At 39.9% G+C, this 27,066-nt stretch overlaps 2 protein-coding genes across 2 annotated transcripts; both read right to left on the bottom strand.

Annotated features, from left to right (window-relative positions):
- Window positions 1-2,988: 2,988 nt before the first annotated feature.
- LOC148913950 (uncharacterized) lies at window positions 2,989-10,077 on the bottom strand. The gene is made up of 6 exons (XM_089037846.1): window positions 7,236-10,077; window positions 6,462-6,965; window positions 6,080-6,297; window positions 5,858-6,012; window positions 5,096-5,567; window positions 2,989-4,739 (listed from the first exon to the last, which is right to left on the bottom strand). Exons 1-6 carry the CDS (start codon window positions 9,936-9,938, stop codon window positions 4,514-4,516), a joined length of 4,278 nt encoding a protein of 1,425 aa, XP_088893972.1. The 5' UTR covers window positions 9,939-10,077; the 3' UTR covers window positions 2,989-4,513.
- Window positions 10,011-26,279, bottom strand: LOC148913949 (uncharacterized). Its single transcript, XM_089037843.1, has 6 exons — window positions 14,505-26,279; window positions 12,855-14,347; window positions 12,108-12,750; window positions 11,364-11,906; window positions 10,965-11,157; window positions 10,011-10,572 (listed from the first exon to the last, which is right to left on the bottom strand). The coding sequence occupies exons 1-6, from the start codon at window positions 26,158-26,160 to the stop codon at window positions 10,011-10,013; spliced, it is 15,090 nt and encodes a 5,029-aa protein (XP_088893969.1). The 5' UTR covers window positions 26,161-26,279.
- Between the last annotated feature and the right edge of the window lie 787 nt (window positions 26,280-27,066).

Below are 27,066 nucleotides of genomic sequence, written 5' to 3'. Positions count from 1 at the left end.
TTGGTATAGTTTGTGTGTATGAAATAGAACTACAGGTCTTGACTGAAGAGATTTTTTCCTGATTTTTTTTCCCCAAGTATATAAAGCTATTATTTATCATATGCTTTTTAATTTGTTTTCTCCGTGAATTGTTTATTCAAAGAATTTTAATCGTTTTAAAACTATTAAATCTTAATATTAACTCTTTACTAAAAAATTACCGTACTTGGGTGTTTGGAAAGGAGGATGTTTCACCAGCATGCTTTGCGCGCCGTGCTCATTATGCATCTGTCTTTAGCGTTTGTTTGAAAAATTTCCTCTCGACGGCGATTTTCCTCGATTATTTCGCCAAACAAAAACAACAGCCGTTTGCTTATTAAAGATTTTCTGCATCCGTACAGATAAACAATAGAAAGTCTGGACATTTCTCTGGGACCTAGTTTGGTATTTTTGTAATTTTTGCCATAGGAAAAATCAAAATGTGCCGTATCAATGAATGGATAGAAAAAGATAAAAGTTGTTTTGACAAGCGAAGTGTTTGTAGGCTTTGAATCATGTGGGAATAAGTCGAAATTAAACGAAGAAAATTTAAAAAAGGACACACCTACACAAAGTATAGCCTTCATACTATGCTATATCCCTTAAGTCTCCTTAAGTCTCCACGTTTGAGTGAGATACGGCCATTACAATTTCCACTAAAATTCGCCATGTATTTCGCTTCGTCTTGTCTTACGTCCTTGATTTGACGTGACCTGCTAGATTACCAAAAATTGTATTTTTGAGTATCTTCAGACAAATCTGATAATCTTGATTTTAAAATTCATATAATAACAACGACAATGTAAAATGTTTTATTTTTTATTTTAAGTCAATCGAAGGTAGTTTTATTAAAGAGGAAAAAGAGTTAAGCTTACTTTAATTCACAGTACGTGTCACAAGCCCAACAAACAATTATAGAATTTTCTAAATCTAACAAACTATAAACGAATAAATAGTCAAACCACTAGAAACTAATTTTATTCAACTCAAGAAAGCCAAACTTTATCATTCCACAGTGCAGATAGTGTAATTTTCTTTAAGAACTCAAATTTACAAAAAGCTTAAAAGTTCAAATACAAAGGCAAGACATTCGAAGAAAATACTCAATCGAAGAAAGTAGATTGTATATTTTTCTCAAGGGTAGGTAAACAACAACAAACTTAACACATGGCTTTTGTATATTACCTCGAAAAACAGCTGCTAGATAAAGCTTTATTCACTAGCGATTTTCTTCCGGAAAATCGACTCTGTCTTTGTTCAAAACGATGCAAGTCTTCTTTCTTCAATGAAAATGCCTGGGAAGATGGCTGATAACTGTCACAAATTTAAGACACGTAATACCAGCAAATTCGGTATAATTGATCCTTTTTGACAATACAGTAGATAAAGAGAAGATCCGAAGTGGAAAAGGGTTCACGATTTCCCTCTATAATCTCCATAGTCGAGTCCATAGTCGATGTTTCTGCATTGACATCAAAGCAAAAATGAGTAGATCACGTGACTTTTCAGTGTGATAATATAGTTGGTCGAGGCGCGCAAAGCATGCTAGGTAAACATCCTCCTTTGGTGTTTGGATTTTTGGAGCTTTTTCTACTGAGCTTCCTATCGGCTTTGCGCTATAGAACACATTCTTATATATTTTCCTTACTTTCGATTCAGTTCAACGTTTAAAAGACGTCGGTAGATTCACAGTGTTTTCTAAGTATGCTTGCTAAATAATTAACACAAATATGGCCTTTCTTGGATAATGATTTAAAGTTTGATAGATGAATTTAATTATTTAGATATGTGGCTTCCTTTCTGTGGACTTTGGAACTACGTCAAGAAAATACGACATGCAAAGTTTTGAAATCTTCTAGCTAGTTGTACCAGTTCTGAAGTGGCAAGGCAAGATAAAAATGACACACTGCTGGAAAGAAATAAGTGGAATTTTCAAAAAGGTGAGGAAGCTGTTAAATAACTATTTATTTCACTAAAGGAGGTGGATCTACTGAGCACGATACAAGTTCCTCCCATCCCACTGGAAATGAATGTCGCTTATGATATTTTTTTAAATTAGGGCCAGCACTTCAATCTTTAATAATTTAAAGTAATGTAGATTTTTTCTTTGCTTCTAAGAATTACTTAAAGTCATGTATTTTGTTAATAGTCTTAATAAGAAGAGCTTTGTGATACAACTTAACAAGAAGACTCGCGAGAAAAAATGACGTTTCATTGTTATCACGACAAATTCAGATTCTTTTAAAAATTTCACGGATGTATACTCGCAATAAAACGAAAGACTTGTCCTTTAAACCTTGATGCAAATCAAATGATTGCTATGTCCAAAGCATATCGAATGAATCTTAGTCTTAATCTTAACTTAGTCTAAATCTATACTAGTCTACTATCAATCTATTAGTTACACGTCGTGGTTTCCTACGCTCCTCTCGTGTTCTCTCAACATCCAGCGTGTTTTGATCAGTGTCAAACACGGAAAACTGTTTTTGATCTGTTTTATAAAATAACGAACACGCCAAAAAACGAAAAAAATATCGTATCATTCTGATGTATTTGTCAAGGATGACGCGAGCGTGTTTTGATATTCTCATCAAACATGGTTTTCGACCAATCGTAGCGCGCGTACTATCCCAATTATTTTATAAACTACTATCAATTACACCCGCAGCCCGAATGGTCTATACGAGTCAACAGCTCATGCTATTTTAGTATAAACAGACCAATAGGTCAATTAAACGAATACGAGCAATGTTTAAATTAGGCTGAAATGATGTTTTTGCGTTGTTTTGGATTTCAAAACCGCTACTTTTCGCTACTAGTGGTCTATCACTAATAGACCACTAGTAGCTAAGCCAATCAGAGCGCAGGATTTGCGATAGACGTACCAATTGTAGGTTTATACTAAAAGTGATTAGACCATCCAAAGCCTGTGGTATAATCTGTATTGTCTAAAATACATCAAGGTTAGAATTGGTGAAAATTTTTTTATTCATCTTTCTCACCTTTTAAACATGCATACGATGACTTGAATGCTTACATAAACATGTGCGCTCTTTTTGAATATAAATCGAATGACCATTGCTTACTAAAAATGGAGTTGTAACAGTATAGTGAAGTTATTAATCCCGCGAAATAGACATTAGACTAACACACTTTAGTAGACCTTAATTCCATTGTTTTCTTTTGTGTCTATTTGACTAGAGTGAAGTCATTAAACCCGTGCAATAGATATTAGACTAATACACTTTAGTAGACCCTAACTCCATTGTTTTCTTTTGTGTCTATTTTACTTTTACACGTTGACTAATAATTTTTCATTGATTTCATTGATTAAATGTAAATGTAAATGTAAATGCCCTGGATAAGCAAAATGGGTACTGAGATTCTCTACATTTCGATGCCTCTTACTTACACTTGTATTTAGCTTCAGCTACTTTGCAAACTGTCTTATATAAGCTGTCACTGGAATACTAAGATTATTCAACATGCGGTACATGTTTGCAGCTTCTTATTCATTATGAGCCTTTCATAATATTTAGCTGATTTATGTTTATTTTTTATTTTTTATACATTTGTATTGCTGCTTATATGACCCTTATTTAAATCTATATATAAGATGATGAAAAAAGGAATGCGCAGTATTTTGCTTATAACGTTTACTTTTTACAGTTTGATGGCCACCCAAAAGAAATTTAAATCAAATTCACAAATCACATTTTTGGTGCTGAATAACAGTATAATGACAAATTCTGGAGTTTTTAAAAATTGTTTCTGTTTTGGCACTTCTGTTCATTAATACACACACACATATATAAAGTAAAATAGTATACTTTGTTTAAATACTCAATCGTGACTGGCAATTTGTATGAAAATTTGTCTGGGTGGCCGGCCTTGGTTGTTGTAGCTAACTGACCGCTAAGTAGCTTTACCCTACTGTGAGGCAGTGTGACGCAATCATCATCGTCATCCTTTTCCTTGATAACTTGGATCGTCGTATTCTCGATTTTCGGCTTTTGGCTTCTTTGTTACGTTTTAATCCACGAAATTCCATCATTTGAAGCTAAAAATGCGATATCTTTTGATGCTGCAGGCGCGTGGTATTAATAGACCTTTTACCGAAAGAGCGCTTATCTTGAATTCTATTGTTTTGAAAAAGGTAAGATATTCTAGAGTACCGAGGGGGCAAGTATTGCAAAAAGTTATCTAGACTGAAAAGCTGTCATTCTTATATAACTTTACGTTTTTCCACATCTAAAGAGCAAGAAAGCAAAAAATATGTGAAACGCCAAGACTTAAAATTATTTCATTATTTCTCATGCTTTATAAATTTTCTATGTTTGCCTCCCATAATTCAAGATGGATGCCGTATCAGTAAAAAGGTCTATTGCGCCTGAAGATGAATATCGGCCCCTTCACGCCGTTTGGGATGCCGATAATCTTCAAGGCCTTTACTGGTGCCTTCTTCTGAGTTCATTTTGGTCTCTAGTCTGGATTGTTATACTCGTGACTCTTCTTTTTTCTTCGTATGCTTTTTAGAATCTTGCCGTTCTTTACCACTGGAATGTTTGTCAACCTCGTTTTTCATATCAAATGAATGGATTTCATCAACCATTTTATCATACTTTTCCCAATTTGCTGCTACTACTCTAACGTTTTGGGAAGGCTCTGTGTCACTAATACTATCCAACTGTCTTGTTTTATAACGTATAGCAGTGCTTGAGCTGAATTTTAAAAAATAAGGCAAAATTAAATATATACATGCAAAGATTTTTTTCTCGACTTGGCTAAATTTTTCTTTAATTGTTAGTTAGGAAAAACCAATCAAAATATCACAATGTCTGTTATAAAAAGTCGTAGCTTCGTGGTAGACCACCATTTGCAAGAGATAATATTAATATTGAAAGACATATATATCAGCCGGCTGAAACCCAGCAACTGTACATTGCTCTAAAACTACGCCTAGCTTACCCCTATAGTAGAGCGGCCAGCTCAAAAACTGATAATTGTAAAAAAGTCAAATAAGTATATAATACTTCTGGCCTTCAAAAAGCCGCTGATTTCTTTGTGGTATACTTACGAGTTATTTATTATAAGTTTCCCTCTTCTTCTACTTCTTTTCACAAGCCAAAGAATGAATATCGCTATGAAAAATATTCCCAAAACTACTCCAATGATCCAGGTTAAGGTGGACTTAGGGTCTTGCTGTACTTCAGAACTGCCTACAATAATCAGGGTTGATTCTATCTTGTCACGTGATGCTAGAATTGCCCCACCAGTCACGTTATCAAGTCGAACATAGATAACTTGTTTCCCTGTCCTCCTTTCGTTACTGGCTACCATTAGAGATAGAGTAGCGTTCCACTGGCTTTCTGTCAATGATATTTTTCCTGACTTTGGCCATATCAAATTTGAATCAAGTGACTCATTGCTTTGAAGAGACCAATAAACTTCGATATTTCCGGTGCTGCCTTTGGAACGCTTGATAGGAAGATCTATCTGCCGTGCTCTTGTTTCAAGAAAGACAATTACATCGCCGTTTGTGTCGTAGACTGTGAGATTTGTTATAAAAAGAAAAATATCAATTCAATTCTAAACATTGCACAATAAATTGGAAAAAAAACATGCGAGCATGCTATGCACTCTAACTAAAAACATAAGAATATATAATACCGTGAAAAGCAACAACACCAACAGCAGCAGCACCAACACTCATTTCATAATCACTATCATCTTCCACAAGTGAGAACAGCAACAGCAGTAGCAGCAACATTAACTGAACAAAATCCGAGCCCATCCCACCATTACCACAGCGACAACAATGAAACTAAGACAAACTTACCCGAAGTGTTCTTTTCAAACATCATCAATCCATTCTGTGCTTTGAACGACCAGAAGAAAGCAAACTGGGTCAAGTGACAGATATGAACAGCGAGAAGTTTGATAGTACGGTTGATGTACTTCCAGGGTTCTGGGCAAGACAGAGATGCATCGATCCTGTAATGAAGGGAAATTTGAATATCATTTGCTACCTAATGTCTAGAAAAGCAAAAATAACATTTACCATGTATTATTTTTTATATTCCACAAATACAGCACAGGATCAACGTCCTCCTTCTTTACTTCTTTGTTCACCACTCGTTTGTTGGCTCTTACTAACTTGTCCACATCGTAAAACATGGAGATCGTGATCGGCTTAGCAAACTTATATCCCTCTTGAACAGTGTTGTTTAAGGGATCCACAGCTTTGATTAGGAAGCTGTAGTTGACAAGCATGAATTGCTGGGAAAAAAATATAATAGTATAGTTTAGTTTCATGGGTTAACACATAGAGTAGTATGTTAACAAAAACAAAACAGACGAGCTCTTGGCCGCATGCTCTTGGCTTCACCACAATCATGCATCCAAATCTGTTTTTAGACACGCTTAACATAGGCCTTAAATACCTTTGGTTTTGTAATACTAGGGTTGGACACAGGACCATGTTCTGACTTGTTAGATGCAAAAATCTCACTATCTAGGGTGTAACACTGAAGTTTTACTTCGCCATCTACAGCTCCTTTGGGAACTTCCAAAGTCCCATATATTTTTCCAACGCCACCATCTTCTCTGGTTCCATCAATTTTCACATTAACAGTGTCAAAAAAGAACGATGCTGAAGCATTCTTGTCAAATATGTACTCAGACTTTCCAACGATTATGCCATCAGACGACATTGGCTCTGAGAGTAAACCCGCCTTGTTGGATGCTCTTACGGTTGCAAAATACTTCTTTTTCTTCTCCAGTGTGTTGTCTTTAAACTTTGCATACCAAATGGTTGTATTAACAACTTCCTCATACTCTTTCATGTCTGTAAGACCAGGAGCGGTTCCCCAGGCTACTTCATACGAGTTTATGCCACTGTTTTCATCAGAGGCTTTGAAGTACGCAAATATGATGTCCAGGAATATCTAAAATTATTCATCACTTATAGTTAAGAATAACATTGCATATAACATTGCATTAGGAAAACAAAATCAGGCCCGTAGGCTACGGGGGTAAGGGGGATGCAAGGTTTTGATTTTTTAAAAGCTAAAACATGCAATAAAAGCTATCGTTATCTCAGATGCTGTTTTGTTTTTCCGAGACGCAACCCCCCCCTCTGAGACCACGCGCTAAGGGCCTAAAAATAATGAAATTTATTCTTTATTTTAGATCCACAAAAATTGCTTAACAATCACCTGGTAATCCATATCTGGACCAAATACCCCATCCCGTACATACTGCATGGTAGGCGGAGTAACATCAACTTCTACTCCATTAGAATGACCTGCTGAACATCTTTGAGCGCCATTACATGCAACCACGGTAACATAGTACGTGTCACCTTGGTGAAAGTCCAATCCATAGTGACTGCCATTTTGTCTCTGTCCTGTGCTCTCGCACTGCCGAATGTCATCCAGCATGGGTTTTGATCCTACGCACCAGAAATACTCTGCTATGTCGCTCTCGTTGTCAGCAAAGTCGATCCATCGAGCGTGAACTTCGGAGGTATTATTAGTATAATCAATGTCCGTATCTTGGAAGCTACGTGTAGAACACTGACTATCTTCGCCGAACGTTTCGTTACTTGAGCAGTTCATATTTTTGTTGCTTCCTAGGCCATCATACACAGTACCCACCACTGGAGACGTTGTATCGATAATAAACGGCTCCGATTCAGATGTTGTTGACATACCTGCACGAGTTGTCTCGACTAGCTTAACGGTGTATTTGTTGGCTGCACCTTCTTCGAAAAACGTACCGTTCATTTGGATTATTTTAATTCCATTGGTCTTGTTGATGATCTGTTCGTTGAGAGGACACAATTGATTGTCGCACATTTTGGTGGTAAAATGAACAGGATCGTCAACAAGAGATGGCACGCATTTACGTCCTTCACAAACTGTGCAAATCGATGTTATCCCTCCGAGTGACCTGCGACCCTCCTCGCAGGCTTGACATTGGTATGATTCGATTCCACCATTCACCTTGGATATCTTGATTCGCTTGTAGTTTCGAGGGCAATATTTGATCGTATAAACCCGGCCTGTCCCATAGTTTTCGCCAACATCAGGCCATGTCAGAATCCCTGGAGTCCCAAACACAATATTAGATCCGTACATTGCTACGCTAGCACGTGGAATCCCATCATCAACTCGAGAGTGATTTTCACTTGAAAGAATTGTTCCTAATCCAGTGCACTTGCCTAAGTCATGGTCTGGGCCATATGCAAATACACCGTTGAAAGCTATAAGTATAACTCCATCACGACCTTGTGATGTTTGCATCCCAAGTGCAACAATAGTTCCACCGTCTTGGTCCATCAATTCAAATTTACCGCTAAGTCGCGATTGAATTTCAATTGGAGGTACATACGTGCAAAGTAAGTTAAAGGATATGGACGGAATATTCAGCTTAATAACGACAGACTTTGCTTTCACCTTGGAGACCATAACCAGTTCATTTTGTTTCGTCAGTCGAAGAGATGGTTCCACCATGTTAATACTCGAGTGTTTGAGATCAATTTTCATGATGACACTGAAGTCAGTCATCGAATAAATGACAACCTTGGGTAACGCAAGACCTCCTGTTGACACTGCTAACACGCCGTCATTCATTGCGAAGTCTCGTCCAAAGTATTGATCATTCTCTGCAGTTCCCAATTCCTGATGCAGCTGCCATGCTCCATTCATTTGACGAAAGATCCCAATCACGCTGTTATTCGAGGATGTTATTCTTCCTGTTGCCGCAATGGTCGTTTTCTGTATGAAAACTTTTTCGCCATCCAAATTTGGCCACGTTTCGTTGGAAACACAAGGGTTTGTTTTACAACTCGAAATAGTTGCCTCGAGTTTCAGTTCTATGTCCCCTTTCTCGGAAAAACCGTATCGGTAAACTTTTATCATTCCAATAGAAGCTAGAACAAACCAATCTTCTGAGTATGAAAGAGCAGTAGCCGAGGTCATTTTTATAACCTCCTTCCTCAGTGTCCTGTTTTTGACTGAGAAGATGAAGAACTTGTCGGAAGAAGCAACGGTTATGTAATCATGAGGAAGCAAAGCAACAGATGACCCAAATTTCTGTGTTGGTAAAGTAGGCTTGTAGTGGTTGTCTGTCAACATATTGGGGGAATCTGGTGTGTAGTTGGCACAGCATGGACCTTGAGGGTTTGAGAAACCAGGTAGTGTTTTCATTTCTAAACTATTCTCTGTAGTGTTAGTTTCATTAGAATCCGAGGTTACCCTGGTAACAAGGGCCTTGAATTCTTGAGTGGGACTGAAATGGTCACTTTCCAGCAGATCTGCTTCAAGGGCTAATTGCGATGAATTTGTGGCATTAATTCCAGTGCTCACAGCAACTAAAATTTCACTTGGAGAAGAAATATAGATGACTTCTTTGTCCAACGCACTTTTGTTGATGGGAGGTAGATGAAGATTTGGTAGCCATCTTGCTCGCTCGTTTTCTGGTGAATTGTCCCGAATGAACAGTTGACGAGATAAAGGTGGACTGGGTTCAACACGTACACCATCGCTGCTAGTCTCATCATAGATTCCCCCCTCGTTCCAAACCCGTACCACCCCACGATACTGTATCCATGGTTGCAGCTGTACACTCTCAACAGTCACGTTTCGCTGCGATCCATGGACGTTCATGAAGTCCTGAGCAAAAGGCTCGCCATTCCAACCTTCTCTTTTATTCAGTCTTGGTAAACTCCTGTTGCGAGAAGTGGAAGTTACTGCTACTTCAAGACGCATGCATGAAATATCGTCCAGAAACTTTCCAATCAAACTCCATTTCAAGGTCAGACTTTTCATGTTTGCCATCCAATCCACATCTGTGGGGTTACTTGTATTTGAGACCTCCAGATCCAGTACATCAACCACTTTAGGAGCGACAGTCATAACCAAGCATCTTTTAGAGTTGAGAACAGTTTTCAATCCAACATTATTTACTACATTGACCGTTGCAAAGAGCTACGTTCCTGAGGATATTCGAGTCGTTATTGTTTTGCCACTTAAATTCAAAACAACTGACGTCAAAGGGAAGACGTCACAAATTCCATATCTAGTGCCGACGCACCATTCGTACTTCGACATTCCACTCTCAGGATCATCAAACTCGTCCCAGTCTACACTAAGCAGCTCTTCAGTGCAAGTAAACCTGATATAAGAGGTTGGACTTGAACTTGGCGATTGTAATAAGTCTTTTGGCACACTATTGTTATTGAATCCATTTGCTGCCGCTGTTGGTCTAATGTCAGAAGTATTTTGATCTTGAACCTCGTCAATGACTTTAGGTGGGGTGGTGTCTATTAGAATTGGTTTTGTTGTTACCATGGCAGATAATCCAACACCATTTGTACCTTTTATTGTCACATGGTAGGATCTCCCATGATCTAGTTTCAGTCCAGAAAGTACATAACTGGTGGTTTGACCGATGTTCACAAAGTTCGTCTTGTTGCATTCAATGGATGACAAGCTTGCACAAATTTCATACTTGACAATTCCACTTTCGAAATCTTCAAACGGCGACCATCTAATGTATCAATAATGTTGTTCATTAAAATCCAACATTTCCCATTAAAGTAGAATTTTTTAAATTGTTTCCTTCTTACTTCTTAATGCATAGCACAACACGGAATAGCATTTGATGCAGGGTGGACTTATGAGGATGGATGTTTAAGGAAAGACTCACAAGGGAATAAGTGGTTTGCTATGAACTACCGCAGCCCACCCCACCCTTTACCCATTGGAATTTCAAAAAATTTAACACCTATAAACGATCATACCCACACCCAGATCCTGGACGTTCGGTGGAAACGACGATGCTCAACAAAAATCGTGATCCATTCCTTCGACTTCAATAAGTGTCAAAGATAAGAAAACATCCGAAAGAAAACAACGTTTTTTACTTTTTTGCTGCATTACCTCACATGAAGTTGATTATCGCTGGATTGGAAGTGCAGTTGGTTGTTCCGCCCAGGTCCCAGCCAAGCCTCTTTCTCTTTTGGTGGACTAAAGTCGACTGTGAATCCATTTGATGTAGAAACTGTCTGCAGACCAGCAAAGCTGATTGCCTTGACAAAGACTATGTACATTGCTCCACTTTCAAGATCCAATCCTGTAAGTATGAATAACCGACCTCATTTCCATAGTAAAAACTTTATCACAATTTCATAATTTAGAGGGAATCTAGGAATAAACTGTGATTTTCAATGGAAGGGCAGAAACTCCCTCCACCCACTCCCTCCTCTCCTGCACTCATAATATTGCAGCACATCGTGTATATGAAAAAAGAAGATAAATACTTATTTCATTGATCAATACCTGTAAATCGCACTTGTGTTGTATTATAGACTGTGGTGTAGGGTTGTGGACAGTCATTTAGGTTTCTTGCTTCACAAACAGCAACCTCATATCGCTCTATTCCACTTTCCTTATCAGCAAAACCTGACCAGTTTGCTTGCACGTCGTCATCTCCATAAAGGCAGCTGATGTCCTTTGAAGAGTTGCCGTCTACGACTACACCCGATTCAGGTGGAGTATTATCGACTGTCACGCCATCGGAAGACAGCGTTGTTGTTTTTCCTGCACTATTTGTTGCCCTTACCGACACGAAAAACTTCTGTCCATTTCTCATAGGTGAATCTAGTATGGTATGTACATTATGTATCGATGGAGATATGGTCTTCATTGGTACTATGTCACATACTCCACGAGCTGAACCAGCACACCACGTAACCTTTACAACGTCACTTTCAGGGTCTTCGATCGATGTCCAGTGTGCTTTGATGTCAGTGGTTGATTGCTGGAAGTTGATGTCTTTGCCTACTGTGTCACCATCGTTAAGCATACCACTAGCTAAAGGAGCTATGGAGAAAATTTAATCTAGTTACAAATTAAGGTTTTATATTTTCTAATTTCAGATCATCTAGAACGTTTGTTATTTTGACTGTTAATTTCAGTGATGTCAACTATTAAAACGACAACTACTTTTTTCTGTTATTTTCTTAATTTACTAATTTGCAGATGAGAAATACAATTTTCCTTGGTAAGGAATTTCATTGATACCTGTTGCGTCCATTAAGACTCCATCTGAAGATGCGATGTCACTTCGCAGACGTGCTTCGTTTTCAGCAATAACAGATACGTAATACATAGTATTATGCTCTAGACGTATTCCCGTGAACGTGTATTCTGTGTGATTACCAATATCAGTAAAATTGACCACGTTGCATCCTCCAGAGTACTTGCCTAGGCAAATGTAATATTTTGAAACGGAAGATTCCTTGTCACAGAAACCACTCAAACGTACGGGAATATCTTTGCTGGTGAAGTTTCTCCCAAAACTCTCAAGAGAGTTGGATCCATTTGTGATGTGGCTAATTTCTCCTGTGACTGGAGGAGTGGAGTCCAATAGAAAACCATCAGATACACTAGTGGTACTCAGTCCCACGCTGTTCGTTACGCGTACGATGGTCACATACTTGACACCTTCAGCTAGCTTCAGATTAGACAGACAGACAAGAGACTTATTACCCACATCAATCGACGTGGCAAGGCAATCATTATGATTCAGGTCAGTGCAGACAGATACTTTACTCAAGGTAATCTTACTCTCGTATTCACGAACATTCCAGAATGCGCAGTAGTCGACTTTTGACGTTATAAAGTTTTTATCTTGTAGAGTATTATTAGTCTGTAAATCTTTGACCTAAAAATACATAAAAAGTTATTATAACAACAAATTTATCGTAAATGGATGATAGATACTCTAAATTTCATCGAGATTTTTTTCTACGAATAAACTATAATTACCTCCGTTAGTTGTGGAGGAGTGTTGTCTATTGTTACTCCATCTGAATATACAGTGGTTTCTCCTCTTGCGATATTTATCGCCTTCAGTTTCGTGTAAATAGTCACGCCTGGGCTTAGTGGCAGGTTAATTTGTCGTGCAACTCTCTGTGTGCTCTCTGGTATTTCAGTCTCTGGGATGACGTCACATGATCCTTTTGATGTACCCACGCACCAGATGTATTTCTCTATTCCTGACTCTGTGTCTGTAAACTGACCCCAGTTGGCTGAAATGAAGGAGTCTTCAGCTTGATAATCTATATCTTCCTCGCCAATTCCATCTCGTATCATTCCTCCTACAGGCGGGGTGCTGTCAATCTTGACGCCATTTGTGGAGCCAGTTGCTTTGTAGCCAGCTTCGTTAGTAGCACGAACGGTGATGTAGTATGTCTTCATGTGAGCTAGACTGAGTCCTGTTAACTCGCCTTTGAGCGTCATTCCCACATCTTGGTAGGGATTGATATCGCATGTCAACGGCTTGCTTCCCGCGCATATCTCGTAGCTTGTTATTCTTGAGTTGTAGTCAATAAAATGTTCCCAGTTTGCTGCGAGGGTGTTGACTGAGCTCTGTATTGAAATGTCATTGCCATAATAATAGCCATCAAACACAGATCTTGGTACTGGATGCCTATTCTCAAGGACAAAGGCGTTGGATTGGGCCTCACATCGCAGCCCAACTTTATTGTAAGCCTGAACGACAAGAACGTATGCGACACCAGACTTTAATTGAAGTTGATAATTCTTTATTCGTGTAGTCAGTCCTATGTTGACAAGTGGGGTTACACATTTTTGTTCAGACATTTCTGGGCAAACTGCCCATTCAAAATGATCCAGTCCTGTCTCGCTATCTTCAAATCCGCTCCAAGCTGCTTCAACAGCCTCTTCTTCTTTAAGATACTTTGTATCAGGTACGTTTCCAACGTTAACACTCCCTACACTTGGAGGAGAAGAGTCTACAAGTAGAGCATCTGTTGTTGCATTTACACTTAATCCAGCTCTGTTAGTAGCTTGTAAAGTAATATAAATTACCGTCCCAGCAGCCAACGGCTTTTCAAATTGTTGTACAAAAAAGTTTGTTTCCACATCTAGATTGGTCCAGTCGATGATGTCACATTCATTGATTGTTCTTCCAACACAGTACATCAAGCTGGAAATACCACTCTCAGTATCCGTCACTTTGTCCCAAGTAACTTTAAGTACTCTTCCACTACTCTGAGCTGTGACGTTTCCAAGCTTTACCAAGGAAATATCATCAGACGGGCTCGATAAGGTGACTCTTCTAATGGTTGGTGCACTTATATCAATGGTAACGCCATCAGATGAAGCGGTTTGTATCAGTCCTGCTGCATTTATGGCCTGTACGGTAAAGTAGTACCGCTCTCCCTCCCTTAGGTTGGACCATATTGCGCCAATGGTAGAGAGCCCGTATGATGAAAAGTCTTTCAAGCTGCAAGTGCCTGGCAAAAGAAACAAACAAAATCAACGATCAGAAATGTTGAAAGCTTATTTAAGTTGAAAAAAACAAAGTAATTGTGCGTGTCTTTGTACGTGGCAATGGTGATGGTAATGACGTTAATCAAAATCAATATGTATCAAGTGAAAAACATAACTTACCTTGTTGTAAACCAATACACCATTTGTAGTCTACAATATCGCTTTCATCATCTTCAAATCCATACCAATAAGCTGACAAAGCTTGGTTATTCGTTTGGTAGTCCAGATCTTTATTTTCACTGGTCCTGTTACCATCCACTACCACGCCAACAGATGGAGGGGTCGTGTCCACTACCACTTGTTGAGTGATCAGTGACGATTCAAGTCCCAGCATGTTAACGCCTGTTATCGCCACAAAGTACGACAAGCCATGGTTTACTGTAAAATTGAATTCGTCTAAATCCACTGATCTTTCAAGAGCTTTGATTTTTCTGAAATCCAGAAGATCATCTTGGAAAGGAAAAGAACCGATTCCAATTCTAAAGTGACTCAGGCCACTTTCATTGTCTTTCATCTCCCAAGTAACAGTAGGAGCAGACAGTGAAGTCATGTACTGGGTATCTTTACCAATGGAGGGAGAAACATTTATGGATCCACCCGCAGGACTGGTACGATCAACGAGAACACCATCCGAAGTGGCAAGAACAGTTTCACCTCGACTATTTATAGCCTTCACGGTAGCGTAATACGTCGTGCCGTGTGTAAGTGTTAGATTGTAGAAACGATGGGCATGGTTCCTTAACAGGGGTACTTTCATATAAGGCCATTTACATACATTACTTTCTGATTGACTTGGTTGGTGATCCCCGACACACCATTCATATGAAGACACTCCATACACAGGATCCAAAAATCCACTCCAGTAAGCCCATAATGCTCTATCATCAAGCTGGAAGTCCAGGTCTTTCTTTGAGTTTCTTGGACCATCGTTAACTACACCAGCCGAGAATTTACCCAGGACTACTTTCATTCCTGGTGAGCAATCTGTTCTTTGTAGGCCTGCGCCGTTGGTTGCTCTGATGCACACGTAATATGTACTATTGCCAACCAAAGTTACGTTCTTAATCTGCACGCCGCCAACAGATTCGTCGAGCAGAATGTTTGTATATTTACTGTCATCCAGACCTAGAAGCGATTGTAAGTTATTTCCTGCAGCCCAGCTGTATCGAGAAACTCCACTTTCTTTATCTACGAATCCTGTCCAAGACACCGTAAATAATGACCCGGGAACAATATTCTTATTTCTGTCATAGTGCAAAGGTAAAACGTATTGTGCAGTCACAACACCAGCTTCGGGTCTAGTACGATCAATCACAACTCCATTTGACACCGTTCTGCTTGCTAGGCCTGCGAGGTTGGTTGCGACAAGAGTCAAAAAGTAGGTTCTTCCAAGTTGTAGTCGTATCTGTGAACCAGAAACTGTGAGGCTGTTGATGGCTCTGTCCATAAACGTTAGGTTCAAAATATTAGTTTTCTCCGGACTGCTACCCAGGCCCCATTGCACCTTATCAACACCACTTTCCTCGTCCTTCACATTCCAGCTCGCTGATAACTCATCATTTATTGGTTTGAAACTGAGGCTGAGATCCTTGAATACGGGAGGAGAAGCATCAACTATTACACCATTGGTCCAGTAAAGGGAGCTAAGTTTAACAGCATTGGTCAGTTCTATCCCAACTCTGTAGGTCTTACCCTCTAGATATCGTGGATTCCATCTGCCATTACCGGTAATAATAGAAGTACCACTTGAATTAAGCTTTTGTTTCAATGAATGGAAAGGCAGAATAACCGCTTGTGAATTTACTTCCTGAACAGAAAACTGAATCTTGATCAATGGTGACTCGCTATCAGAGCAGTTCCAAGATACTGTTAGTCTGTTTGTTTTTCCAACGAAGCGCAAATCTGCGTTGGATGGTTTATCTCCATCCCAAACCTTTTCGCACAGAGGCGGGGTGTCATCTACTTTAAATCCATCAGATGTTATAGACGCTGTTAGGTCAGCACCGTTGAAGGCTGTAACAGTTACAAAATACTTTTTTCCAACAGCAAGAGGAGAATCCAGGTTTACTGTCGTCGACGTCAGTACACCCAAAAACGCAAATGGACCTTGTCTGCTTGAATTATCGGCAAGATGCACGAAAACTTGATACTTTTTGATTCCACTTTCGACATCGTAGAATTTCCACTTTAGGTCTACTCTGTTCGTAGAATTGTGATAGTCTCCATCGTCGATGAATTGAGCTAGGGGAGGTGAATTATCGTATGCTACCCCATTTGAAGTAGATATAGAAGTAAGCCCGATTCTATTTGTGCACCTGACCATTGCAAAATATTTAATTCCTGGTCGAAGATTTGTCGAGAAGACATACTTTCTCTGGTTGTTTGGAACTCTTGTGAAGTTTTTCACGTTGGTTACTCCAGGTTGCAGTCCGAAGGCCACTTCAACAGATTGCAGGCGTGTTTCTTGATCGTCGCAAATCCAAGAACACGATAAAGTTTGCTGGTTTGTATATGAAGCATCTTTTCCTGTAATACCACCATCAGTTACTGGTCTGATGAATTCTGGTGGGGTAAAATCAACTAATACACCATTTGAAGATACTTTAGCGCTTGGTATTCCGAGGTTATTGACAGCTACTACCGTTGCGTAGTACCGCTGACCACTTTGTAGTTCAGACACCTTCATCCTTGTACTAGCAGCTCTCTCTACGAGTTCCACGTCGGTAAACTCTTGAATATCTACTTTTCCAGGTGCCGTGCCAAAAGCCAGCTTATATCCGACAATCTGTGTTTCTTGTTCAGTAAAGTTTGACCACGAGGCCCACAAGATCGAGCCCTCGACCTGTACATCAATGTCTTGACCTGACTTTCCGTCTACCACAGTACCAGCGCGTGGAGGAGTGCTGTCGATTATAACGCCATCAGAAGAGAAAAGCGCTTCGTTTTGAGCGTTGTCGACGACTTTTATACACGCAAAATATTTTGATCCTGATCTAAGACTTAGTCCAGATGAAATGTGAGAGTTTGCTTTGTTTGGTACCAACTCTAATGGGATGACATCGCATGAGCTGGAACTGTAAGTGCTTTTCAGTCCAAGATATATGGAATGTATTCCAGAAAAATCACTAACGCCATGCCAGTGCGCACGGTAAATAGAAGCATAGCTTTGGTACTTGGCATCCATTATTCCCCATCCATCCATAACAACAGTGATTCTTGGAGCTTCTGAATCTGAGAGAAGTGCATCTGAAGAGCCAATCCCCGTTAATCCTGCGCTGTTGAATGCCTGCACGGTAACGTAGTATCTTCTGTTGTTTTGAAGCTTTATAGGTCCTTCAGCAGTCCAATTGACCGCTATTGAATACTTTGGCTGTGGTAAGACAATAGTATTAGAACTGGCAACGTCATCTGCTCCGCTATAACTTCCAATAGAAACTTTGTACGATACAATCTTAGTGAGATCATCTTCGATTTCAAAGTAGCTTTTAAACGTTAAGTCCTTCTCTCTTGTATACTTCATCACATTTCCACGATGTCCATGTTGGATAATCAAAACTTCGGGAGGAGAACTATCTACGATGAAAGTATTTGAGTATCCATTAGAGTTCATTCCAGCTCTGTCGGTTGCCTGGACCACGGCTGAATATATTCCATCTTCTAATTCAACAGATCTCGCACTCATGCGCACTCGCCCAACTTTCTTCACTTCAGCTAGTAATTTTTCATTTACTAAGGAAGTGACTGATAAGCCAAAACTATCGATGCCAGAATGTACATCATAGAAACTATCGTTACTACACTTCCTGTTGTCGAGAAACGTAGAGGTCCTTACTTCGTCTGCTGGGCACCAATTCCATCGCGCCCATACTGATTTAGTGTTCCATTGAAAGAAATCAGGTTCTCCTTGATAGCCAGTGATGACGTTACCAGTATGGGGAGGAACGTAATCAACAATAGCACCATTACTGCTGGCATTCACGCACATCTGTACTCCATTACATCCTACAACTGTGGCAAAATATTTACGTCCACTTTCAAGCAGCAGTCCTGTAAGCGTTGCATCATTTCTTTTCCCAACATATATTAAGTTCTTTGTATTTGTGTGTCCAGGTTTTGTGCCCAACCCAACGCGATACTCAGACAAGCCACTTTCTGCGTCAATGAAAGCTTGTTCCCAATGAACACTGAACGTGAAACGTTCCTTTGTGTAGTTTTGATCTTTTCCTTCCAAGCCGTCTTTGATGAATTGAGGTGCAACCGCGGGTGGTGTTGTATCAATCAAAATACCATCAGATGAAACTGTCCTACGAATTCCAGCCCCATTGAAAACTTTCACTGTCACGTGATATCTCACTCTTGGCTCAATGTCAAAGCCATCCAGCTGTACAAAATTGTTACCATCTTCAAGAAATGTAGCGTTGTACTTCTCTGCTGTATCAAAAGATTTGATATCATCGCCTCCTGGGTAAGTTCCCACAGCAAGGAACTGCTTCTTGATTCCACTCTCAGAATCTGAACATTTCCACTTTGCCTGTATGCTCTTGAGTTCTCGAACAAAGTCAACATCCTGGTCATCGCTTTCAGAGAGTACATCAAAAGGTACGTTACAAATAGGCGCAGTGTTGTCCGGCACGAAACCGTTGGATTCAACAGAAGTCTGCAAACCAGCTGCATTCGTACCTCGAAGAACAATCTTGTATTTCTGCCCTGGGCTTAGATTCAGTCCTTCCATAAGAGGCGTTCTTTGCGGGATTGGTATGCTCACAAACGGGGTAATATCAAGAGCGTTTTCATACAACACTATTTTCCACTCATACTTAACTAAAGGACTCTCGTTGTCTACGAATGCTTGATACTTGGCTCGAACTCGTTTCGTTGACGGAATAAAATTAGCATCCTCTTCTCCAGACCCATCATACAAGTAACCCGCCATAGGAGGTGTTGTATCTATCACGATGCCATCACTGCACATGACCGCTCTTAATCCAATCGAGTTGGTAGCAACAACCCTTGTATAGTATTTCTGCCCATGTTTCAGACTCAAACCCGATGTTTGAATGGTGTTGGTCTCACCAACAGGCATCAATCCGTAGATGTCCACTTCCTTTTCATCAAGAGTACACTTTGAAGAAGTTGAAATACCCCATTTTACATCCAGTATACTTTGCGTGCCTTTAGCCCAAGCAAAATTCATTCCTAGTACATAATCATCTGACTGATAATCCCTCTCTTGGCCCAACTCAGAATCATCATTTACATAGCGTATATGCGGTCCTCTTCGTTTTGCTCTGAAAAAAGGACATAAAGCCAGTCTGCTGTCCATCCCCATATTGTTAGTGGCTCTCACACTAACATAGACGTCCCTTCCGTGCATGATTGGCAAATTGCTAACCATGGTGCTCAACGATGTTCCAACATTTGCACCATAGTCGTCACCAGAGCTCACAATGGATCCTATGTTCACCCAGTAATGATTGATTGATGTGTCCTCTTTGAACCCATGCCACTGTATGAAGTACATTTTCTCTCCAACTTGTCTCGCACTGCATGTTCCTGCTATTGGTGGGGTTCTATCTACGTCTTTCTTGCAGGTCGAAAACAAAGTGCGCTCAATTTGTCTCGCGAACCACCACCACTCAGCAAAAGTCTTTTTACTGCCCCATCCTATTTTCAAACTACACCTAAGCCATCCACTACATCTGAATCTAATAGAAATGAAGCGATACCATAACCAGACACGGATTTTCAGTGGTGTCATACTCTGCTTCAGCTCAATGCAAGCTTTTAATGGCCACTTATTAACGTTAACTGTTAACTCAGGAATATGATATGTTTCCAATAGTATAGCTTCGATGGTGATACCAGCTTCAACTATCAAAAGGCTTACACTTGCTCCACCATACACACTGATCCAAGCACCATGAATCAAGCCTACTTTAAATGTTCGATCCCTCATACAAATCTGACATTGATAGTCGATAGACCAATGACCACCGGCACCGATAAAAAAACTAATTGAAATACCAAACACGGTGATTGTTTGTTTCAAATCTGGCATAAACGCTTGATATCCCCTTATGATGTTTTCCCCTCTGAAGACTGTCATGCATGTTGGCATTTCACCTGTGGCTCTTTTGTTACGTGTGTGAACTTCTTCAAGCTCTTCTGAATAAACATCTGACTCGAGGAGCTCATTTTCTATACTTCGCTTTCTTAAAGCCCCGCATCGTAAGTCACCAAAAGGAATTAGCCTTCGTGGTGTTATAATCCAGTCCTTCATGACTTTGAAGTATAAGCAGTTTTCAGTGATTCCGAAAGTCATTTTTAAGATTGGGAGCTTCATTCTGAAGTACCTGTCCTCAATGTCTCCCCCGATATTTTCAATGTTACTTCTGTCGCTGTAAGTTGCGCTGGAAAACACGATGGCGATTAGATCATTCCTGACATTTTCAACAGATTCTAATCCTGATGGAGTACGGACAACTCTTGATAAAGTGTTTTCGCCAACTTCGTCGCTCCCACTTAAGTCGTGGAACTCCAATTTGCACTGGAATCCAGGGCGCATGGCACATCTTGATACGACAACGTATTCAGTATTAAATTGACGTACTATTGCCATACCCTGTGCTTTTTCTCTGATGACTAATACTCGATCAGGGGCTATGTTGCTTGATAGCAGATCCCCGTCAGGCGATAATCGATAGCCGTATCCCTTCCCAGCAACACCATCAGTAACCCATAGCATTGTTTTAGCTTCATCAAATGACACAGAAGTGGCAGTTCCCTCAACTCTATAAGTTTTGGATATGCCTATCCAAGATGGACCACTAGAGGACATGCTTCCAGTAACCGATCCTTTGTTGATGCGATGAATCTTGTCTGAAGTGCCACTGGCGATCCAAATACTGTTTCGCGCTACTGAAACACCACCAATTTCCTCGGTAAATGGAGATTGCGGACTTCCTAATTGAATTATTTTTCGTACACTGCTGCCAGGAGTTATAATAACTAAAATTGAAGCCTTGCCCTTGTTCGCGGAGACCCCGTACATCCCGAGTATTATTAATGACTGCGATAGTTGCGTGATGCCTTCAACTTTGTAATCGCCAAACAAACCAGGAATCAGCCATCTTCCGGTATCTTTCATTGACGAAAGATCATCGAGGTGGGGAAATTTCCAGGTGAAGATTGTGCTGTAGTAAAGAGACGAAGATCTCCTCAGAGATCGCACACAAACGTCGGCAGAACAATAGGGATACGCGCTCCATTCTTTAAATTGTGAAAGATCAAGACCTCTCTGGCGAAGCTGTATTTTGTTTTGGAACTCGGTTACTTTGTCGAAAAATCCATTTACCTTGTCCGTCACTTCTTTTACTTTACCAATATATTTGTCCATATGTGGTTTGATCACATCACTAAGTTCTCCAGTATCCATAAGTAGTTTCACCACTGGGTTAGAAAATTTGGTTGTGACTCCCTGCATTATTTTAGCGTAGTCTGATGCTTCTTTGATTATGTTGTCCAGAACTTGAATAATGGTGTTAATGTCTTTAGTTTTCTTCCATAAATCATAAGAAGTTTGAAGCTTGTTTCGCACATCCTGGATCTTCTGCACGTGCTCCACTACAGCATCGTTATAGACAGCTTTCATGGCCTTAAAAGTATTCTGTAAGATGCCTTCTAACTTTTCTTTTGTTTCCTTTGCCTTTCTTATATAGTCTAGTACTCGCTTTACTTTTTCCTTAGCTCCTTTAATACTTCTTCTGGCCCTGCCTCCATGTGAATCCTCAGTGACATCTCTTCCAGTTACCCGGCGCAGTACATCTTTAACTTTCTGTACATCGTCTCTCAAATCAAAGTCTTTCACTTGCTGTATGAGAAGTTTGACTGTATCGATAATCTTTGTGATGTTCTCAACACCAGCTTTACAAGTCTCAAGCATGTCAGTGTATCCACTGGCTTCTTTAAACGTGTCCTTTAAGACATCGACTTTTTCTTTAATTCCTTTTGCTTGATCGATAAAAGCTTTCGATATACAGGCTCCCCCTTTGATGCACTTTTGAGTCTTGAAGTTTCTCCACGTTTCTGGTATCATGTCTTTTAGGATTTCAGTTTCTTTGCGCAATTCTTTGTACTGATCGATGACATACTTTCCAACGATCATAGCTTTTCGCACACATGGTTTTGTGCTTTCCTTGAATATGGTAACAGTTTGCTGGCAGTCTGGTAGCTTATTAATTGTTGAAAGTATTGGAGAAAAGTTTGATGTGAAGGGCTTCAGATTGATCAGGACGTCCATGATTTGGCTAACCATGGATGATATCTCTTTCAATTCGCCTTGGATCTCATAAATAGGTTCCTTGATCCTTCTAAACTTCGTTACTGCTTTATTGATTAGTTTATCAGCTTCGACAGTGAAGAATTTGTTCACCTCTGCAGTGACATCATAACTTCCAATTTTATTAAGTGTTTGACTTGCCATGGCCTTGAACTTGTTGCAAAGATCACGGACTTTTGTGTCATAATCGATGCCAAATTCTTTCCTAATATCTAGCTTTAAAATTTCATCCTTGAAGCTTTGAGCTCGATCAGCGAACTGTATGATATCATCTGCGGTCTCGCGTGCTTTATTGGCATACAACGGAAGGTTACGCATGTGAGTCAAAACATTATTCACTTTGATGGCGATTTCTCGAACTTTGCCTAAAAATCCTTTGTTGGTGTTTAATATTGACATAAAATCTGCTAGTAATTGGGCTATCTCGGATATTTTACCTACACGTACAGCCATGTTTTCGTTGTACCACTCTTCGACTTTAGTAACTGTTGTCTTCAAGTCTTTTCCAATAGTTCTGATGCCTTTTGCAACAGGGCCAACAAACTTGGTCAACTCTGCCAATGCGTCGCGTGAAGCATTTTGAACTTCATCGATAATACCAGCAGAGAAGTCCGCACCCTTCATACATACTCCAGTCACTTTAGAAGATGTTCCATTCGCAAATTCCACAACCTGGTCGGCTAACAACTGGATATCCTTTAAGCTCTTTGATAATTCTTGAAGAGATTTTGAAACGAATCCACGAGATGCAACTGTAAAGTTTTTCTCAAGTTCGTCAATCAAGCCGTCAATCATGATTGTGTAGTTCATTAGTTCCTGTAGTGCTCCTTGAGTAGTTTCATCAACTTTCTTGAGAATCACTATTCCTTCTTTCTCTAAATTTTCTCCAAAGTCCTTGAAATCTTTTGAAGAATTTAAAGCAAATTTGTAAACTTTGCAAATCTTTTTGGTACTTTTCTCAGCAAAATCTTTCATGACCGGACCAAGTTCTTGAAAGAAGTCTGTAATGTCACTGATGGCAGTAATATTTGGCATGGATGAATTTAGGAAGTTCAAGATTTGATTCACAAAGTCTTCTAAAATATCATCAGGCCCCTTGCCAACAGCTGTAGTGTTGGAGTTCCCACCAAAGAGTTCTTGAATAGTGTTAATTAGATCCATATCTTTTCCAGGCATTATGTCTTCAAAAAACTTTTCCAAGTCGAACGATGGAAGTTTGAATTGTTTGAAGAAGTCACTGAGTTTGCCTAGGATGTTAATTAGCTTTAAGAACCCTGGTTCCTTTAGGTTTAGTTTGAAATTCAAGTTGATTTTCCAGTCAAAGCTTAGACCAAAATTAAAGGACTTGAAAGATATGGCAGGAAACTTTCCTTCAAGTCTTGGAAGATTCAGTCGTGGTAATCCTAGGTTTTTCAGCACATCAAAGATAGATGATATGTCCAAGAAATTGTTAGCAAAATTCACAAGTCGCATACAAATAGCTGTAAATTTTTCCATGGAAAGAGAAAAATGCAGAGTAAACCTGAACGGCAACTGCAGCTTGAACCCTCCAGGTACAGAGATTCCAAGAGATTTAAAGAATTCCTTGATCTTGATGTCTTGCAGATCTAAAGAAGCTGTCTTTAACCACTTTAGAAGGTCTTCTATTTTGAAATCTGAAGGCAGGTTATGAGGAAGTCTGATAGTAATGCGGTTCACGATATCTAGGATTCGGTCCAAAACAGCAATCACTTGTCTAAATAAATCATTCACTAGAGTCAGTTTGTTTAGGGTAATCTGTATCTTCTGCACATTATCTAGCATCCATTTCCAGTTTTTCAGCCGTTCAACAACCTTTTTCACAAAAGTGAGTATCTTCTTCATCAGATTAATTGGCTTTAAAGGCTTGAACAGATTTTGGACAAACTTGACTATTTTGCTTACGAAGTCAACAAGCTTTTGAATGTTAAGTGGGATGTTTGTCTTGAGTTTGTTCTTGAATTTTGAAATCTGCTCAAAAATTATACTGGTGATGTCATCGATCTTTGAGAGAATATCGTCACCTGCATCAGCGATGGCATGAATAAGATCTTTAGGAATGTCATTCTTGAAACTCGCAGAAGCTTTGAAAGCAGCTTTACCCTTCACAATATCAAAGCCCCATTTCAAAATATGAGCCTCTATCTTTGCGTAATTGTCAAGGTTTACCTCGATATTCCCTCCAAATATTCCAATTCTGAGTTTTACTTGGTTGCGAAATTGTATCTGAGATTCTGCTCCAAGGTATTTTCCTCCAAATGTCTTTGTCCATCTTCTATGCGGACCCAGTTGGATCTCACGTGGGCGAAGAGCAGGAATCAAAGCACGCTTTTGTCGCCGTAAGATGCTTCTTCGTTTTCTGATATGTTTAGTTTTCGGATGATTGTTGTGGTTTTCTAGGAATTCCTGAACGGATGCGTCGAGAGCATCACCATCTTCAGCGTGCCATATTGCATGCTCGAGTGCCTGGACGGTTTTATCTGTCAGGTCCTCGTGTCGTTCAATAAAAACATCGATGACTGCTGCTTTGACATCGTTGTGCTCATCATTGTGTAATGTGTCCAACAAGAACTTGTTTGTACTTTCTGCAGGTAGCTTACGCATGGACGAGACAACTGCTGATCTCACACCTGAGCTGTCGTGGCCTGCATGTTTAAGCATGACTTCTAGACCAGATAAATGACCGAGGTTGCCAAATGCCCATATATGGTCTCTAACGTAGGACTCATGTTCCACGCTGTCAGGGTCATGAACATTGGACTTATTGCGATAGCTGTCATGAATGAGCGCTGCCACCACATCTGATAGAGTCGAATTATAACCAGCTATTTGTGCACGTTTCGTAAGTCCTGCCAATATCAGCATTGCCATGGATGATCTGTGACCATGATTAGAGTCTCTTGCTGCCTGCGTAAATAGAGCATTAAACAGTTCACTATGTATTGGTCCCTTCGGTATGTAAAAGATCCCTTCTAACAAAGTCTCGTATTCATCACGAGTCAATCTGCGTGGATACTCTGACATGAGGGCCTGTGCTAGAACACTCTGTGCTCGATGTCCACCACGCCCGGCCACCACACTGACAAGTACCTTCCAGGAAGTCACGTTTTGAAGATTTCGCTGTAGAACCAAATTGCAGATGTTGTTGAACGCTGCTTTATCGTGTTTTGCCAGTTTATGCATCTCTCTCGAACACTCCGCTATTTCTCTGTTCTTCACAGTTGGGTCAGTAAAGCATCGCATGAGTTCATAAAAGGGCCTGAACTTTACTTTATCACCACCAACTTTCTTCCAGTCGATCTTATGGGAGTCTCTGAAAACAAGATTTTCTTGATGAAGTCCCTGTATGTCTTTTTCCAAGTTGTCTGGTGTTTGAGCGCTGCGTCTGGAAACGGTGGTGTCCTTCCTTACTGCGAACATCGTCACAACGAACTAGTTTGAGTTTGTTGTAACCAGTCGTAGAAACCTGAATATCTTGGTGATGTTCTTGGTACTCCTTTTTATTTTCAGCTCTTGGGTGTCCTTTTTGTGATTCAAATATCCCGAGGTGTTGGCGATGTACTTTGTGGATTTTCCCATCTATTATGTGCACTGTACTTAAATACTTTTGTTTCGTCTTGTGCTCGCCACCAACAGGAGTACCGTCTGCAAACTCGAGGTAATCGTTATTGGTCCATTCTCTTCTCACAGTTGTGTGAGAATCGTTGATAAGAAGGGTAGTATACCTTGTGCTGTAGACACCAGAGTCGTCATGCTCTTCAATCGGTGCCAAGCTTTCATATCCAACAGACACAGAATTGAGATGAACTTGAAAAGCTCCAGCAATACCTGTATTGTTTTGATAATAGAAAACATGAATTTTGGTAACATATGAAAAATGAATATAGGTGCAAAGGGAAAAGGCATAAGCTGTATAACCTATCGACTTTGATAGCAAAATAATTCCTAAAAGGATCCTAATTACAATCCGTGAGTTCCTTTTCTACCTACTCTCCTTTGATCAATCCAAAGATTATATCTGGGTTGATGATGTTTGTATTGGTTATTTTTATTAATGTCTCTTTCTTGATCAGCAAAGTCCAGCACACGGCAGGCTATAGCAATCCGTGACTATAGGAGCCGTGCCTTGAGATCGCGGGGGGGGGGGAAAGGGTTTATCAGGGTCAAGTAATGTGCGGGAAGTTTTGATTGATTAACCCGTACCCAACTACAACTTTCTGTGTTTTTAAGGGATTAATCGCCAAATTATTTCTAAAAAATATATTAGCTTTCCTCACCTTTCTTGAGAGCTATAACTCTTGGTTCGTCGTTTCTTGGAAACAAAAC

Source organism: Actinia tenebrosa, unplaced genomic scaffold, assembly GCF_029948245.1.
Source record: "Actinia tenebrosa isolate PJP-AT-01 unplaced genomic scaffold, QUT_ActTen_1.0 PGA_scaffold0__85_contigs__length_37466705, whole genome shotgun sequence".
Classification (NCBI taxonomy): domain Eukaryota; kingdom Metazoa; phylum Cnidaria; class Anthozoa; order Actiniaria; family Actiniidae; genus Actinia; species Actinia tenebrosa.
This window is presented reverse-complemented; position numbering and strand designations above follow the sequence as displayed.